The sequence below is a fragment of the Leguminivora glycinivorella genome, chromosome 11, assembly GCF_023078275.1.
Source record: "Leguminivora glycinivorella isolate SPB_JAAS2020 chromosome 11, LegGlyc_1.1, whole genome shotgun sequence".
Classification (NCBI taxonomy): Eukaryota; Metazoa; Arthropoda; class Insecta; order Lepidoptera; family Tortricidae; genus Leguminivora; species Leguminivora glycinivorella.
The window spans coordinates 15665984-15684260 of NC_062981.1; the positions used below are offsets into that span (position 1 = coordinate 15665984).

The 18277-nt window shown below is 38.5% G+C and overlaps 4 protein-coding genes across 6 annotated transcripts in view; 2 read left to right on the forward strand and 2 right to left on the reverse strand.

The window, feature by feature from the left end:
- The first annotated feature begins 665 nt into the window (after positions 1 to 665).
- LOC125231129 lies at positions 666 to 3510 on the forward strand. The gene is made up of 2 exons (XM_048136486.1): positions 666 to 2015; positions 2728 to 3510. Exons 1-2 carry the CDS (start codon positions 787 to 789, stop codon positions 2963 to 2965), a joined length of 1467 nt encoding a protein of 488 aa, XP_047992443.1. The 5' UTR covers positions 666 to 786; the 3' UTR covers positions 2966 to 3510.
- Positions 3511 to 4647: 1137 nt separating this feature from the next.
- Positions 4648 to 9182, reverse strand: LOC125231130 (protein insensitive-like). Of its 2 annotated transcripts, none has more exons than XM_048136488.1 (6): positions 8443 to 9182; positions 7772 to 7923; positions 6771 to 7277; positions 5914 to 6026; positions 5590 to 5733; positions 4648 to 5020 (listed from the first exon to the last, which is right to left on the reverse strand). In XM_048136488.1, exons 3-6 carry the CDS (start codon positions 7164 to 7166, stop codon positions 4891 to 4893), a joined length of 783 nt encoding a protein of 260 aa, XP_047992445.1. In that variant the 5' UTR covers positions 7167 to 7277; positions 7772 to 7923; positions 8443 to 9182; the 3' UTR covers positions 4648 to 4890. The 2 variants fall into 2 exon arrangements, with proteins under 2 accessions (XP_047992445.1, XP_047992444.1); XM_048136487.1 differs by lacking the exon at positions 8443 to 9182 and adding an exon at positions 8069 to 8397.
- A 2708-nt stretch (positions 9183 to 11890) lies between these two features.
- On the forward strand, positions 11891 to 14053 carry LOC125230994. The gene is made up of 3 exons (XM_048136316.1): positions 11891 to 12123; positions 12313 to 12456; positions 12665 to 14053. The coding sequence occupies exons 1-3, from the start codon at positions 12023 to 12025 to the stop codon at positions 13320 to 13322; spliced, it is 903 nt and encodes a 300-aa protein (XP_047992273.1). The 5' UTR covers positions 11891 to 12022; the 3' UTR covers positions 13323 to 14053.
- Positions 14054 to 14571: 518 nt separating this feature from the next.
- The window catches only part of LOC125230993 (probable ribonuclease ZC3H12B), a 33062-nt gene continuing 29356 nt past the window's right edge, over positions 14572 to 18277 (reverse strand). For both annotated transcript variants that reach the window (XM_048136314.1, XM_048136315.1), the window contains exons 3-4: positions 16362 to 16594; positions 14572 to 16182 (exon numbers count right to left, since the gene is read on the reverse strand). In XM_048136314.1, coding sequence (XP_047992271.1) covers positions 15087 to 16182; positions 16362 to 16594 — 1329 coding nt within the window. In that variant the 3' untranslated portion in view covers positions 14572 to 15086. The remainder of the gene's footprint in view (positions 16183 to 16361; positions 16595 to 18277) is intronic.

Here is an 18277-nt window from a genome sequence, read left to right on the forward strand (position 1 = left end):
TAAATACTATAATGTCATATACATAGAAACTGTTGCGAGAAGTTACCTATTATTTCTATGACAAAACCGGATATGTTTATTTGCCCCCAATCAATATATGGCTTGCAATAAGTAAGCCCAGGAAAATTGTCTCTTACGTACTTAGGTTTTAGATGCAAAATTAACTTTACCTACTGAAAAACTAAAAGTTTAATAAATGGCATATAAAAATATCTGAAGCAGGTGAAAATTATAAGTTTATTAATACAAAACATCACTGGCTCCATCATAGACAGATACCCTAGATTCCTAGGTGCACCACGAATCAGATGTAATCCATTGGTGTTGATCGTACTGAAAATTTTAGCTTCTGACTCATCGGTTTGTTTACCCCATAATGCGTGTTGTGAGTAGGCAGTAAAGATTTTATATCTTGATTAGAGCTATCATATCATATAACACTCCTGTCTATAAATAACAAAAGTTAAAAGTATGAAAGAAGCTTTCACAGTAAACGAACACAATTTCACTATTTTCAAACTTTTTAAATTCTAATACAGATATTCTTTACTCCAGCACCAGATAATTCGGATATAACCACTGGACGGATTGTAAACACATTCACTCATAAAAGTTTCTATAAATATGCGCGTTCGTGTGTGTTTGTATTATAAACGGTGCGCTGGCGCCGTGCCAGCGCGCATGCGCTAAATAGCTTACGAGGATCACTTCTCGCCCGCCCCGGCGCGCACGCGGAACTCTGTCATGCTCAAGAGATAGTACAAAAGTGATAAAAGTGCTGTGAAAATGTCCCCAAAGTGCCCAGTGCCTCCTCTCCAAGAAGTCACACTGTCTCTAGTAGCGAGACAACTCATCCACACTCTCTCCAGAGTCACCGCAGACGAAGATGTCGACATGCTCTTCGCGATGGTCTCGTCGTATTACGAGCAGATGGGGGCCACTAGCGACATATTTCAAGATCTCATGAACTTAATATTAAGCTCCGAATACCTCGACCCATCTATCAGATACTTCACAATGAGATTGCTACTTAAAGAAAATGTGAAGACTCTTGCCACAGGTATGTTCCCGTGTCCATACTACAGGAAAGTCCTTGAACTGATTGTTGAACAAGGACATCATCTAACAACCCTTAATCTAAAAGGAGTGTGGGTTAAAGAAGATCACCTGACGCTCATGTATCATCTAATCAAGAATCTTACGAACCTCACAGTTCTTCATATCCCTTACATCGCTAACGACGAAGTGCTCAAATTCATCGGCGAACACAACAAACAGCTAAAACTCTTAGATGTATCCGGAGAAACGGACATCACAGAAATCGGTATAGACGCCATGTTGTCTGGAAATCCGGAGCTAACTCGAAGCCTAACCGTGGTCAACATAGGAATGTACGGCGAAGAAAACATCGACCACACAGACGTTGCGTTGTTGATACGACGGTTACCTAACCTTACAAACCTTGGCAGTTACTCATTCGTCGGGAAATCTCTTTACTACATCTACAACAACGACTGCCCGCCCGATTTCAAAACAAAGTTACAATACATCCACGACGCTCAAACGAATATGAGGACCATGAAAGCGATAGTAGCTTTATGTCCGAATTTAGAAACAATTTACCTAGAAGAGCCCGATTCAGGCGTTCTTGCCTCGATCAAAGAGTTTAAAGATATTAATAAAATTAAACTTAACAAATTCCAGTGCCATGAGCTGCATCAGCTACTCGACAAAATCGGATATAAAATCGTTACTCTTATGTTGTCTGGTTCATTAGGATCATTCAACTTCACTAGGATAGCAGAAACGTGCAGAAACTTGGAGAGTTTGGAGTTCTATCAAATACAAACCGCGACGCACGAAGAAGAAATTCCATTTACAAAACTAGAGCATATAGAAATAGTTCAAGGAAATTTATCGTCTTCTTGCCTCAAATATTTAATGTGTGGAAGCCCGAAGCTGAAGAAGATTATAATAGCAGACGAAATTAAGCTGGATGACAACGATATGTCGCGGTGAGTATAATGCATTTCGTTGTAGATATAAATAGAGATACGATTGTTGTCTTTATCCTGAGAATCGCTTGGGACTATACGATGAAGTTATTTACGATCCGATTTTGCCTACGCAGAACCAAGGGACGAATAACATGAAATTACGACGCGAGACAAATCGTTGTTCGCAGTACCGTCGTGTGTCTATTTTTTTAATCAATGACCTGGGAAAGTTTGCTGTCCGGTGACAGTGACTTACGAGAGCCAGAGGGAAGACTTCTGTAATATAAATTATCACTGCTCATTTTACCGACGTAGGTCACGTAGGTGTCAAAGAAACATATGATTTTTTGATGATAATCTGACAGTGACAGATTCACAACTCTATACTTAGGGCTAATGATGATTGAAGGTCGGTCGTTATGAATTTTTATTGTGAGTAGACAGAATTACTCCCAAATTTTAAAGAAAAAGTAAAGTTTTTGTAAAACTCTGTTCAGAGAACATCATAGGTACCTACTTTGCTTACAAATTGAATAAGACTAATAGTGCTATAACGACGCCACAAGGACCTAAACAAAATAATATGATTTAGATTTTAGTTTTTTCTCGTTCCTATATATTCAGGCTAAATAAATAAATTCCCAATGGCATCGCATTTGTTAGAACAAAATATGTTAAGTAGATAGTTTATCACGAAAAAATATATAAAAATAATATTTAAATTTTCCAGAATGCTCCGCCGTTACAAATTCGAGCATCTTGAAGGCATTTGGTTCCCGAACGCGCCCCGCCTAACCCGGGACACCGTGGAACTGCTTATGGAATGCTGTCCGAAACTACAGAGCTTGGGACAACTCAGCGGCTGGCGGTTCACGCCTGATGATATGATGCTGATGAGGGCTATCATAGCGAGCACTAATATCGATCTAGTGCTGTCGCCGTTAGGTATTTTCCAGCAAGGAAGTTAGGGCATATATACTAGATGCCGCTCTTGGCGATGGTACCTTCGTTTAATTGGTAGTTGAGCTGTACCTCAAGTACCAATTAAACGAAGCCAAAAAAGAGTAGAAAATAATAGGGGCGCCACAGTCTATGGAAGCAGCTTTGCATATGGCGACTATTTTGACAATTCTGTATGAAAAAAAGTGTTGCCATGATTTAAAAAAAACTTACGGTTCTATTATTTTTTGTGAAGCTGTAACTGGCGCTTTTGATGACCATGTTACATTTTATATGGAATCTCAATTCGAATGGACAACGGCTTTTTAAATTGTATGCTAGTATTCATCGTCGATCGATAGCAACTCGACAGAAATAGTAATAAAATTGAAAATGATATAATAAAAATAAAAATCCAGCTGCAATTTTAAATAAATTTATTTGTGGGAACCACAAAACCTTAAATAAAATTGAAATAATGTAAAGTAAGATTTTTAAATGATGTAAAGTAAAATATGCCCACACGTTGGGTATGCCTAATTGCCTATTAATAAAATAAACAGTTGAAATGCAATACAGTTTTTTTTAACCATCAATTGTTATATCAAATCACGGCATTATAAAATATTTGTAATGAATGAATAAGATTGATTGTCAGATCAACTTGCTACTAAAAATTAAACAAAGATTTATTCGGCATTTGAATAAAATCGTGAAAGCCTTGGTTTAGTTTGAAAGGCTCACCATGTTAAATCGCGAGATAGCAGTGTGCGAATAGTTGTGGCAAAAAGTTACAATAACATAACTATACAAATGTCTAAACTTCAAATGATCTTCATTGGCGAAGTAACATGTTCGTACCTATTGATTGTGGTTCTGCAGGGCTAGCACATGATTGCCGCGAGAGTATCTCGTCGCAAGATAGACTACCCGTCCTTATGTCATACAATTAGACAAAAACCTGTCATCTATCTCGCGGCGGTATACTCTCGCGGCAATCATGTGCTAGGCCTACTGAGTTGGCTATATGAGACAAATAGCCTATGTAAACTTTATAAGACCTGAGTCTACTGCAAAATTCGAAAATGGATATTTTAGGTCCAATAAGTATTTTCGTTTCTCTTGGGAACTAAAACAATGTAAAGATTTACTCCTCGGTGACACGGAGAAGACACTAATTTTCGATTTATGAATAAAATTCCATTATCGACTCTCGTGGTAGCCTAGTATACCTACATTTCATTAGACGAAGTACTTGCCATGAAGTCTTTCCTATGCAAAGTTGCAAATTGAATCATAACCCCTTCGCGCCCAAGGTACCAAAACTCTGATCAATTTAAGGCTTAGGTATCTTATTTATTATCTAACATTGCCTACTAAAACATTTGGCGTCATTGCTTCTTAAGATAAAAGATGTTTGGATTTGGGGTTTGAGGATATCTTTAAGTGGTGTCCCTAAAACCAACGTTAACGAAGAGGGCTGATAGGACATCTCGTTAGCTATCAGTGCTATCACATTAAGCGAATTTGACTTTAATGGAAATGTCATGGTTTTTGAGGCTTTTAATTTATAAAACGTAAAGAAGAAAATGCCAATACGCGCATACACTACACCACACATAGATGGCGCCACAAAAAAATGTCTTGTAGCTTTCGATTATACTTGTAGATGGCGTTAATTGTCACTTTTGACATAGATTTATGGCTCGAAAATGTCCCTTAACGCCCTCTACAAATAATCGATGGCAACAAGGCATTTTTTTTGTGGCGCCATCTATTATGTGTGGTGTAGTGTATGCGCGTTCTTAGGCATTCTCATTTTAATGTATGGGATGGAATGATCTTATATTTTATCTATGGTTTTAGCGACACCCGGTATTTAATGGTAAGAAAAATCGGGCATGTCTAAATGTGCGTAACCTCAAGTTTAACAATTAAATTAAAAATAAAAATCCTAAGCTGTATTATTCGCCGCCGGCGGTATATTCTCCTTCTTGCTCTTCTTTTTATCTGCCGCATTGTGCTTATTCTTCTGCATTTTATACATTTTACATTCGTCCGCGCATTTTGTCGTTATAATGCTCCTGAAATAGAATTAATCCGTGAATAAAAATTCGTTGCACTCGTGCCAATTTTCAATTCTAACAGATTTGAAGTAAGTCGAAATATAAAATATCTCTTCTCATTATCAGATGATTTATATGGCCGTCAGTCAATGTCACATTAGGTCCTTTATCTGAAGGCACCGTGCCGCACGGCGGTACCCCCGCCAAGTCGAGCGAAAAAGCGTCACGGGCGTCACGGCCCTACCATCCTTTTCTTGATAATATAAAGTCAGAATCATAATATAAAGTCATAATATAAATACGAATGTCAATAATTTTCGCCGAAGCGATGCAAAGTAACGATATGTCATCCATAATTACGTTCATACTAAATGTGCCTGTTAAAGGGATTGTCCAAAAACCTGAAATTTGGTGTGACGTAATATGTGGATGATTATTCCCCTACTTAATAGTGCGAGAATAAGTTCGCAACAATTCAAAACGGAGTGCATCAGACGAGATGAGGGTTAGTTTTATCCACATTACAAAAAGAGTAATTCCAAACAAATCTAGAAAGTAGATGGAAAATAAATTGTTTTATTTTGTACCTGACTAAATTATCCTTGACTTTAAATTTGTCTGTAATTTCTATGACGATGTCGGAGACTATTTTGGGGTCGAGGCACATTTTTGCCGGTTTGTTCGTGAACGCCGGCGATTTCTTCCCCGTCAGAGAATGTGTTGCCAGTATCCTGAAAATAAAATAAAAAAATATTTAAGAGTTTTTTTTTATGATGTTAAAAAAATACGAATTGTGCGCCCCTTGGATTTGATGTTCGAATTTGGCGCCCTTCTGGCTCGGTTAGAAAATTGTGTATGTGATATTAATTATATTAACAATCGTAGAGCGTAGACTAATGTTGGTAAAATACCTTTTCGAGAATGCTGCCAACAATAACGTCCGGGTCGCGACAGTATACGACTTCCAATTCACTTTTCTGTATTTATCTCTGTGTATCAGCGTTGTTCCACTTCCAATTGGCACCTAAAATGAGGAAATAATAACATTAAGTCACAGATTATAGTGTAAATTCACAGTCGCAATCATATTTCAAGTCAATTTTATTTCCCACTTAGAGAAAATTAATGATGTCATATCAATGATGTGGTACCGTTTCATCCCCCTGTCGAGATTACATCGATTAACAATATTTTCCCCTCACTAGCTCGGAAACTCGTGTTTTGTCCTTTAATAGCAGAGGGTAAAAACGTATTTTATCCACTAGTGGGTAAAGTAATTTGACCTTGAATAAAGTCAAATTAACTGCTTTAAAGTTGATAAAAGTAGGTGAATCTAGTAATGAAGATGATTTACCGCCTGTGGAACTACCTGGAAGCAGTGATAAACGCATTTTTTGCGTTGTAGTTTCCTCGCTATAGTGAGGGGAAAAGTTTTGTGTTACAATCGGGTGCAAATGTATTTTACTTCTCGTGTGTTAAAAAACTCGCAAGTTCAGGATTCTACAGAATCAGAACTATAGAATCCTTTCACTTGCTCGTTTTTCAATTCCACACTCGGCGTTAAAATACAACTTTTCCCCCTTGTATAACAAATAACTATTAATTGTAATTATCTCTTTTCATCGCTCTTCCGTAAGTATTAATGCGACTGAGACCGTTGCGTTTCATTTGCTACGGAGCGTTATCAATTGGCACATTGTCCTGTCCACGTAACTGTTCGCTTGTTAACCATGAAGAGGTACGAAAAATAAAAATAATGATTGCTTACCCATTCGTTCTTCGCAGATTTCGCATGCTTCTTGTCAACTGTGTCATATCTATTAGTAATCAACACGTTATCATCCGACCTATCCGAATATTCGCTATCCATCCTCTCATCCCCTTGCGTATCATTATAATTCGTCTCATTCTTAACATATTCACAATTATCATGAGAAATCGCTGGTCCAACTTCTAAAGCACTCTGTTTTGTAATATTGGTTAAGTTAAAGTCAGATTTCATCTTACTTAATATTGTAAATAAGTCTTGAAACATAGATTCCATGCTAGTTATAAGTTCTGGTACGGATTCTTTATCAACCAGCCCGTATTTTTGTGCCGGATTCTGTCTCATGTCGTGAGATTTTCTGCTTTTCATGGAGTTTTGTATGGCGAGTTGCTGCATTCCGTTAGGGATGACCGCTTTGGGTCTGTGGGTTGGCGTGAGGACTTTCCTGCCAGTCTTGTTGGAATACTGACGTGCTGGACGCTCCAATTTGATTTTCTTATCTTGCACCTGAAAATGAAGTAAAAAAGTATTAGATTTCGAAAATAGTAGGTTTCTTTTATGCAATGCACGATGTTTTGACAATGATTGGGATCATGCGATTACCCGTGCAAAAAAAATTGATTTACCTATGCTATGTTTGCCATCGATGTGGTACAAAAAAATTGGTCCAATTTTTGTATGAAAAATTAAGTTATTTTTTTTTATAAGATTTTTTTTCATTGCATAATTTCGTACATACGAGAAGGAGTTTTATAAAATAACAAATGTGAACACGTTATAGAACTACAGACAGGGCCCAAAAATTAGTAGTGTCTATATCGGATCTATGTCAAGGTGATAAGACGTGTTCCGATATTTTTGCGCACTCTAGTCGCTCATATTATATCCGATGGCGACTGTATGCCGGTGACGCGGGTTGGTGCTTGTGTTACTAATAGACAGAGAAAGAAAAGTGTGCCTAGTTTCAAAATAAATATCATAATATTGTAATTACAACTTACCTCTTCCTCTGAGTCTTCAGAGCTAGACTCCCCTTCAGGTTCCCAGTCGGACGCACTGGGAGAAAAATCGCCCTGCTCCTCGTTCTGGGCGCTCGTTCCAGCGTTCTCCTGTTGCTCTTCTGCTGGCGGGTTCTCGAGAAGCTCACGGTCACCTGATGCCGACAATGACCTGGTTAATACATCTAACCGAACAAAACACAACTACAATGAGTACTTTTACTACCCTATTACTCTTTCTCACTGGTTTGGAAAAGTCGTTAGATCTTTTTGATAGGTAAGTTAAAAAAGAAAACATACCACGAGCCAGTTTTATCAACCACAGACAGACACATCAGCGTCTCACAGCAGAAGTCTCCATACAAAACAATTAGCGAACGCTAAATTCGGTGACAGGAGATTTGGAGCAACCGACCGGCCTTAGGAACGACTAATAAAATTTACATACCTAATGTTGACGAACAGTAATCTAGTTTTTAAATAAACAACGGTACGTAACCGCGACGGATGTCAACTGTTTGACACATCTATGAAAAACTACCTAATGAAATTCGCGCAAGACATAAGTACATAGGTACTACCCTCAATTAAAGCACATTAAAGTAAAGAGTTTAAAACGGAGGGTGATCGTATGATGGATTTTTTTAAATAACTAATAGGAAATTTTAATGTACCTATGCTATTATCTATAAGGAATTTATATTTGAAATTTTCGATTTCTAAATTCTCATTTTGATTCTACCGGTGAAATGGCCATATCATTTCTTAGGCCAAAGACAATTTTGTACATTAACACTTTAAGGTCTTTTATTGAAAAGGCCACAAATTCTACTTCATTCTACCCATAAACGAGTAGGTAGTTTGTTATATAAATGAAAATGGTCATAGATAATTATAGATCCGTAAGGAATATCCCCAAAAGGTTCAATTGTCGAGTTGGGTCCATTCATTTAGGCCCTTTGAGCAGGTATCAGAAAATACTTAAAAAAAACTATGGGAAAGAATGATGTTTTTGTTTTATAATATGGAAACATTTGGTATCGTAAAATTTTATTGGGTAAAAAGTAACAGGACTGGAGGAGCGTGAAGAGCATGCAGTAAAGTTTTGAAATCGGCTAAATTCAGTTAATTTTTCATGTAGGTAAGCAGGTACACAAAAGGAGACACACAAATGTAAAATGAATTGAATACAATATAATGAAATGATATCTACAAGCGAGGTCTCGCACCATGTAAATGGGCCCTTAGTACTGTCATTATATTTTTCATAAACCAATATATAATACATAAACTCTCAATGTGTATTCAGAGCTATGTCTAACGGCAAAAACCGCGAAAAAAAGACTTTATTTATCTAGGTTTCAATTCAAAACAACGAGTTTTTCCCATAAGTAGATGGAGAACTATTAATTCATAATAGCACATGAGACTCTGATATCCTTTTCGTCAGTCACCCATTGACGCCGACACATCAATGGCGCGGCGCCCGCATTTTACGCAAATTAGGTCGTGATTCGCTTGTTTTGTTTAAAAATAACTGATATGACTATACTTTTTCAGTAACTGCAGTGAATGACTTTAAACGAGTCTTTCTCTTATTTTTTTAGAAGCAATTAGTAAATAGGTACCTTTTCTTAAATAACTAAGTACATGTAGGTACTTCTAGTTTTTCTACGCAGATACTTAGATATAACACAACATACTTATTCACCAATTAAACTTTTCTATTTAGAATTATTTTGATTTCTAATCAAAACGATTTGGTACAAGTTTTCCAATTCAAACCATATTTACTCGTACCTCTATTTCTAACGGTTTCGGGACCCTCGTTCTAAATCCTGCTTTCTATTATTCGTGCGACAATACGGATAGAAAGCATCTATTCTATTATGCTTTGTGCATTTGCGCGGTCCTCCTTTGATCGGTTAGCGCGCAAATTCTATTTCAGGTACAAATTTAAATCACGTGGGGTTTGCGCGTCGAAATTAATTTAAACTCGCAATAATACTGATCTTATTATCTTAGTTAATTGTTAACAAATTAAATTAGCAAGGAATGGGGCAAATCTCGGGCCTTGATTGAATGGTTTCTAATACCTACTTGGTATAGTGGAATAGTAGAAAAAAAAAATATATATATTCTTATTTGCTTAGGTAGCACCTAAAATTATCTATAAAATAATTACCTATATTAATACTTCTTTGAGCTAGCTAAGTAAATTGTAGTAAGGTATGGAATGCATATAGATTCACTGCATTTTAACTTTGAGAAGCAGCGTGAGATACGAAATTTTTTCAAAGTAGCGACTATGGTCAACAATATCTAGAATATGGTCAACAATATCTTAATTCATAAATACAGATATTATAAATACTCACGTGCACTGGCCAGGACGGTTGCCGTCAACGGATTTCCATTCTCTTGCTTCCCAATAGTCACCACCGTCCCAATCTTCAGCTCCTCACCATTCAGCAAACTCTTGAGCAAATACCTCGCGTTCACCACACTCTGTCCTCCACTGTTCCACTCGACTTTCATCCACTTATCGGCCTTGGGAACCGACATGTTTCCCGCTCAAGCCCTACAATGCGACTAGTCTATTCTATGAGCAGGTAAAAGTTTCATTACCGCACCCTATGCTGCAACCCCCGCCCCGAACAATGAGATTTGCAGAGCCGACAAAAAATGCATCCTTTTTTGCAGCCACTTCCTAGTAAGTTTCTTAGCGGAGCTATTGTTTGTGGACCCTCGTTTCTAATGCGTCTATCGGATACTCATAAAGTTGAGACAATGTGAAGGACATTTTTAGACATCTTGCCCTGGAGTACTTACCTGCTGACCGGTTGAGTGTGGTATTTAAGCTTTACCTGAGTTTTACGGACAACGTTTGGTGAAGAATAAGTAGATAAACTAATTAGGAATTACTCAAACCTTTATCATGTAATCCATAAGTGTAGATTTTCTGATGTTCCATTTGGTTTTGAAGTAGCCGAGTAAAATTATAATTTTAGCTTATTGTACGAGAAAATACTGTCGGCTAAACTACTACCTTAGCATTCATGCATTATATAAGTGACACCACCTGCATATAAATTTGTTCGCAGAGGGAGTAACTTGACTCTGCGGCTTACTGTGCTTACATACTTGCAGGTAGTTAGTTATATAGAAATACCAACTGAATCTAATGAAACTGTAGGTAAATCTCTCCTAAGTCCCTCAGCATCAGTTCAAGACTCAGCAAAAGCGCATATGGAGAGCGGAGTATGCGAAGTGCTGTTGCCACAGTGCCCACAGTATAACTCAAAGAGACTAAATATCAGGCAGGCAAGCATAAATGATAAAACATCAGGCCGTCGCTATCGCACTTACAAATATGCCATTAAATTTATCATGTGTAGTGTCATTAAATTTATTGCGCTACCATGCTTGATGGATCGCGCGAACTTTGCCGAGCCGAGCCGAGCCGCGCCGAGCGTAGCTGTTTAAACGGCGCGTGGCGCGCCGGATCACGAGCCGAGCCAGGCTCGGCTCGCGTTATCGCGCGCCGTTTAAACGCACCTTTATACGCCAGGTTAAGAACCAACAAATACTGTAATTTCTTAATGTAGAGTTGGAGACCCAGATAACGAAAAAGTGATTTTTATTTTTCGAGGCAGAGGATTAATTCTTTCCACAGGACCTATGTTGAAATACCTAAATACATGCAGACGGCCAAGCAAGTCTTGGCACTAGTTTATCTTCCCATAGAAAGTTTGAAATTCGCGCCTCTTTAGTGACAAGATTTGCTTGACCGGATTTATAAGTTCTCCATACAAAAATGCAGATATGAAAACAAAAGTTTTACGACTTGCGCAAGAAAATGCTAACGTGAAATTTCATAATGAAGGATACTATGAAACACTGTGACTGCATATTTTCAAATTATATTACGATAAACATGATTTGTTTAATTATTTACACTATATGTTATAAATAGTGAAACGTTATTGTTCCTAAAACTTTTTTCGTTTTATTTTTATCGAATGCGGGTTCTAAATTTACTTCAGTTTGGACCATTCACTTCGAAAAATTGACAGATGTCATTCTGACACTCCTATCCTACTTCCATTCCATGTGGGAATGTTTATGTTGAATTACTTGAATTTGTGATTCTCTTTACATTTAATATTTATTCAGATTTCTTATGTTTTACTAGTAACTGTTTATAGTTCAGATTGGATTCTATCAGTTACTTAAATAATTTATCTATTCGGAATGGAGGCTGCTACCTTAAAGAAGAAAACAACAGGTCTTAGCAAAGGGAAATTGAAAAAGACGATCAAAAATGTTTTATGCCGTCCGGATTCTATACATTGGTATGCATTTAATTGTGTTATATTCCTTGTAGTAGTGATTTGGGGCACTATAGTGGCCACCAAGACAAGCCAAGCGAAGCGCAAGGGCACTGCCTACCTTTTCTCAAAATGATTCGTCCTTTTTTTAAACACTTAGGTTTGGGTTATGAATGAAATAAAGAATAATTTACTTAATTGTTTGGATTTTAGGCCAGTTGTACCAGAGGAAGACACCATAAATTTAAGGGCATCTTTAAGCAATCATAAAGTGGAGATTCCAAAATTTGAGAAATTGAAATGGGCAGAGCTAAAGAATATTCCTAAAAATGAAAGACCAAAGCCCCCACCAATTAAGTAAGTCAAACAGTGTTTTAATCAATATTTCTCTTTATTGTTTATATTTTTAAGAATACTAGTGTCTTCTGGTTCTAAGTATGTTTGAGGGCAGTAACAGCTTCCTGCAAATTCTACTGTTTTAAATTGACTTGCCAAGTATGGCTGTAGCTGCTAATGCTATCATATTTATTTTATTTTTTATTGAATTTTATGAAATACTTTGCAGAAAGCCAGAGGGGTTACTATTTGGATTAAGAGAATGCGCTGAAGTAATTCAGAACAAAGACTGCTCTGCAGTGATAGTTGATTCGGAAGTTAATCCAAAATCTATTGTTCAACCCATAATAGAAGCCTGCAGAACAGCTGAAGTGCCTGTTATCTGCCTCAAAAACTTAAAGGAACTGTCTCTCACCAACTTTGGTGTCAAAACTGCGTGTCTTGGAGTCAAACAGGGTTGTCTATTAGAAATCTCTAAAAATATTAAAGAATTGGCCAAAATACATGCTCCAGTGCAAACAAAACCTATTCAAAATGAAGAAGTAACTGACAGAACTGAAACACAAGATATCAAAATGACAGATATTAATATTACTGATATTGAGAATAAGCTCCTAAAACGAACATCTAAGAAAAGTAGAGTCTTTGTGCCTCCATCTGATATGGATACTGAGACCAAGGATGTTAAGAAGAAATTCATTGGACAAGATTTCATAGAATTTTCGGGAAAAACTAATAAGGAAAATACCAATGATTTAAAGAATGATAAACATGCTTATAAGAATATGCTGCTAAAAAGAATTACAAACAATCCAAACAGACCGCATAAGGGGAAGAAAAGAAAACTGAAAATGCCAAATAATAAGAGAAAGAAACTTTATTTGTAATAAGAGTAATTGCTATAATGTCAAAAAAGACATGCTTATGAACATTCCACAAGGAATGAAGTAAGCAGTTTTCAAAACTTATTTATTTAAATAACCATTTGAAAACCATCAAATTTTATCAACTTTAGCATACATTCTATATCTACAGTTATTAATGTTGGCGAGTTGGTCGTTGATAAAATTTGGCTCACTAATTACATTAATTTATTAAACAGTACTCCACAAAGAATTGTACATAATTCAAGCCCTCTGTACAGTACTGTATGTGAATAGATATATTTATCTTACGCTTCAATAGATGCATTGCATTTGAAGTTTAACAAGTTCAATTTAATAAAAATCAAACATAACAAATTTGTTTTAAATTTTATTAGTATTATCTATAAAGTAGTGACTATTAGTCCACATTGATGTCTGGCCAAAATTTACTAAACCTACGATTATAGAAGAATAGTAGTGACGAGAAGTTGAAAACACTAGTAACTCAAAATAAAAAGTATACCTATACATAACGAAAAACTTTAACTATCTTGTGCTATTGGCAGAAATATACTTAAGAAATTTCCAATATATAAATAATTAAATTATTTGCTAATCTATAAATATATAAAAATATTTTCCTATTACCAACAACCAGGAAAACATATTGCAAAAATAAGCTGATATTTTACAATATCTTGATTTGAACTGATACATAGTACCAATATTTATTTATAAAATCTCATGTCTATCTAGCACAGAGAACCTCCTATAGAGTGGCAGTCTTGTATATTTGGTTCGCGATACGAGTCACCAGTGTTTGGGGTGCGAGGAGCGGGCGGGGAATGTGTTAAGCGCGCTGTGATTGGCCGTTTCAAGGACGGCGGGCAGTCGCGCCAGATGAAAAGGGACAGAAGTATGACTGTCCCTCTACTGACGCGTAAGTGGCCAATGTAAGTTGACCTATGCCGGCTCTGAATAAATTATAAATATGACTTATTTGTGGAATGTAATGCCGTCTGTTTTTAAATTTGAGCTTCTTGTTACCTTTCCACACCATTTCACACTACAGGTGGACATCTTTAAGGCATCAAAATACCCTTTTCCAATTTTTTTGTGCGAAAAACACGCGCTGCTTTCGGGTCTGTTACTTGGTCGATACTGATCGGGCACGGCGAGCGCCCGCGCTTATATCAGTGCAAATACTAGGAAGGCTGGCCACCGCGAGTCGTCTTGTAATAGATGTCTATAGGGGTTGGTCTGTGCTATCTAGGCACCCTAGTTTAACTTTTGCGATTACATATAAAAAGACAATATTCTTGCAATCAACAAGTTCCAATGTGATACAGTTCACTGGAATATTAACAATTTGTCAGAAGTGATGAGTGTTATATTATTAGTGATGTGATGACAAGGCGCGCTTCGATGTTAGTCATTATTGCATAATCCATAACGCCGTTTACTGGAGGACCTTACAGATTATGAATTTGTACATCCTTAGGATCTACACTTACAATTAAACTATTTAAATAATGCCGCAACCTTCTTAGAAGGACACGACCAAAACGATATCAGAGAATGTAAAAAGTGTATAAATGCTACCGACGTAGTATAACCGATATTGGCACGTGCTTGTCGCACCAAGATTCCGCGTCCACATAACATTCTCGGTCCAACTAGAACGTATGTCCGAGCGAACGAATGTCGAGCGTGCATAATTCATCCAACGAGTTCGAATGTAGATACGATTTCGTTTCGAAATCGATTAATTCAAACCGGTGTGCGTCAATGTGGCGGCACCCGCGACTCGCTGGGCCTGTAGCGCGCGAGGATGATCGCGCACATGGTCTGCGGGTCCGTCTCCTCCGGGTACGTCGCCATAGCTTCCGCCACTTGAGCTTCGGGGAAGATGCCCGCCAGGTGGAAGTGCATGCGTCTTCTGGCTTCCCAGTGTTGTAAGGCTCCTTCAGAAGAGCAAGGGGAGACCATCGGCCCCGGATTGAGAGCTGCTGCCGCGCCTACGGGAGCGGATGCCACTCGTGCCGCCGCCGGGTGCAGTCTCGGGTCGCAGGCGGGATTCAGAGTCAACTGGCGCGCGAGCTTACGATGGGGATTGGTGTCCGGCTGGGAAGGCCCCGGAAGCATCTGGGCTCGATCAAAGTGTGTCGCGAGTGCCGCGTCAGATATTCTGGGTGCGGCGGAGTGCGCTCTCGCTAACGGCCGTTTGATTTCAGCCGGACGCCCGCCGGGCGGCAAACTGAGCGTGTGAAGATCGCGAGCTTTGAGCGCTCGCGCGGCACGCTCTGATAATTTCTCGGCGACGGATTTATGAGGCCGCCCGGCGCGTTCCGGGTGATGGAACTTGCATTTGTTGCCGTACGTGCACTTCCTGCCGTACGGGCAGGCCGGAGGCGTGAGGGCCGGGTCTATCCGCGCTGGCGGGCAACGGAGGTACGCGTCTAGTGTCGGGCCGGATCTACCGAGGGGATCGTCGGGGGGCATGAAGCGGTCGTTCACGAACGAGTACATGAGTAGCCGTTCTTCGACGATTTTTCTATAGCCGGGGTTTTCTGCCACGAGGTCTCTGTAGTTGTCGTTGGAGACTACGATGCCGTCGGTGTCTAAGGCCAGTTTGAGGACGTAACGGTCGTCGTAGCAGATGAGACGTTTGCCGCCGACCTGCCTGCTAGGCGTGTACACGAGCACGCGGTCCCTCTCGAGTCTCTCGAGGGAGTCCCGGTCGGCGACCGGGTTGTCCGGTCTGGACGCCTCTTTCCTCCACTTGGGCACGAACACGGTGATGTCCCGGTGGCCGCGCGCTCGGAACCAGTCCACGCAGATCTCGATGCCGCGGCACGAGAACACCTCCTTGTTGCCATGGCTGAGAACAAACACAAACATCAGTAACAATAGGTGACATGTAATTAAGACTGTGGTTTTAAAATTCAACAATTTATCTACTTTATCGCATGTGTTTAACAAGATTCGCGCTTTCTTTCCAAATTCCTCAAATCAACAGTAGGTACCAGTAAACAGAAATAGGTTATGACTGTTTCTTACCTCATAGCAACATTGCTGCCATCAATAACAATATGCCGCAGCGGGCTGCGGTCTATCGGCGGGTCGGGCTCCGCGGGCGGCGACGGCGACAGCGGGCGCGGCGGCTGTTTGGAGGCGAGCTTGATGAGCTCCGCCAGCAGCTCGTTCCGCGGCGGGTCGGGCCCGAGCCGCTGGAGTGCCGTGCGCGCAAGGCGTTCTGAGTACCCCAGCTTTACGGCGAACTCGATCTTAGCCTGGAGACAAATATAAATGGTTAGGACAAGGGTAAGAACGATGACACAAATTATAGCCGGTTTAAAAACTTTGTCAGTAGAAATAGCGATATAATTTTATATGGAAAGGAACATTTCTCGCCTGAGTGCTGTATGAAATTATCCTTTTTGTTACCGAAAATGTGTAGAAATCTGGTGAGTGATCTTTTTTTTCTACTAGCGGAAATTAGATACTTGAGTTACTTGACAGACTATTAGGTATATTTGTTTATTTTGTCTCACCCAAAAGTTAATCCTTAAATGCATAGTAATGTATACACCGTGTTTCACTTAACACTAAAAACCTGAAAACAGTTTGTTCAGAATCGAGAGTAGAATCGATTGAGCTATATCTTGATGGGGGTAATATTTTTATTTAAATTAGTATTATTAATTATTTTTTACGTGCCCATTCTATTGTACTCGTAATACAACATTGTGTATATCGCATTGCTAAGAGGTTGTTTACCTTTTTTCAGTATTTAGGGGTATTAATACTGGCTGGTTACTTGGACGATTTTTTTTCCGCTACTAGTTTGACGTTGTTTGTCAGTTTAATCTTAATGTTTATCATAAGTCATAACAAATTGAACTCGTACCTAATTACAACCTTGTCATTTTGAATATTGAGTTTATTTGCTTACTGCGATTACCTGTCCAATTTGAAGTTTACTGTGACAAAGCTTTAAAGTGTTTTACAGTGACATCTTAGCTGTCTATTGGTAAACCTTATGTCGTTGCAGTAACGTACACAAATAAATAGTGTTATGGTTTATGATGGTAGTTAGCAATTACTTTATTGAGTGTAGAGCTAAAAGTCAAGTAGAGCTGTACAGAAAATTAAAAATTCAATAAAAAAAAAAGTAACGATCAGATTAAAAGATGAATACTCTAGATGAGTTAAAAAAAATAAAAATCAGTTGGGGTGTCTGAGGTTTTGAGTGATACCGGAAACACCGTGTATATGCATCATGCATTTTTGACACATTGACAGCATGTCAAAATTCTAATTTGAATGAATCATTGTCAAGGTCACGGAAGTATAACTAGGTCAAGGTCATGCATTTAAGGGTTAAGAAGGTAAAAATAAATGTCCTTAATTTTGGCACAGCCTATCTAAACTTTTTAAGGCGATATGGTGTATCACTCAGTTTCTTATTAACATTTTCACTACCTAATCATTTCCATTGCAATATGTAGTTTAATGTACTGTAAAAGATAAATAGAGATTTATCAATTTGGACTTCGAAATTGCGTACAAAAGGTCGTTTCGCTAAATGCATGTAAGTATGAAATGATATCAGCAAAAAAAAAACTAAACTTTGTTCTGGGTGCTTAAAACAGGTTGCAGGTTGCAAATAGATCACGAATCGTATCGTATTTATCTGAGTTATCACTTCATGTTCATACCACTCTTTCGTTATGATGCGATAGAGTCAATCCCGTTTAGTTCGCCACGGAGCGTGAACGATTGTGATTCTGGCTTGACCAACAGGTTCCATACTTAAGAACCTATTCGTCAACCAATCTGACAGTCTTACATCACACGGAGATATTGGAAATCTTGAATTGGAAGTTTACACGCAACTTAGGGAAACGTATTATCATAGTAACCGTACCTATACCTCAAAAAGACAAGAGTTTTTACAATTTTAATTAATAATG

Excerpts from the sequence above, each read along its gene's own strand:
- LOC125230994 (XM_048136316.1), top strand. The coding sequence starts at position 12,023 with ATGGAGGCTGCTACCTTAAAGAAGAAAACAACAGGTCTTAGCAAAGGG. Across the intron at positions 12,124-12,312 it reads CGTCCGGATTCTATACATTG|GCCAGTTGTACCAGAGGAAG; the intron begins GTATGCATTTAA and ends TTTGGATTTTAG. Across the intron at positions 12,457-12,664 it reads CCAAAGCCCCCACCAATTAA|AAAGCCAGAGGGGTTACTAT; the intron begins GTAAGTCAAACA and ends AATACTTTGCAG.
- LOC125231129 (XM_048136486.1), top strand. The coding sequence starts at position 787 with ATGTCCCCAAAGTGCCCAGTGCCTCCTCTCCAAGAAGTCACACTGTCT. Across the intron at positions 2,016-2,727 it reads GATGACAACGATATGTCGCG|AATGCTCCGCCGTTACAAAT; the intron begins GTGAGTATAATG and ends TAAATTTTCCAG.
- LOC125231130 (XM_048136488.1), bottom strand. The coding sequence starts at position 7,166 with ATGCAGCAACTCGCCATACAAAACTCCATGAAAAGCAGAAAATCTCAC. Across the intron at positions 6,027-6,770 it reads AATCTGCGAAGAACGAATGG|GTGCCAATTGGAAGTGGAAC; the intron begins GTAAGCAATCAT and ends TCCTCATTTTAG. Across the intron at positions 5,734-5,913 it reads TTGGCAGCATTCTCGAAAAG|GATACTGGCAACACATTCTC; the intron begins GTATTTTACCAA and ends TTTTATTTTCAG.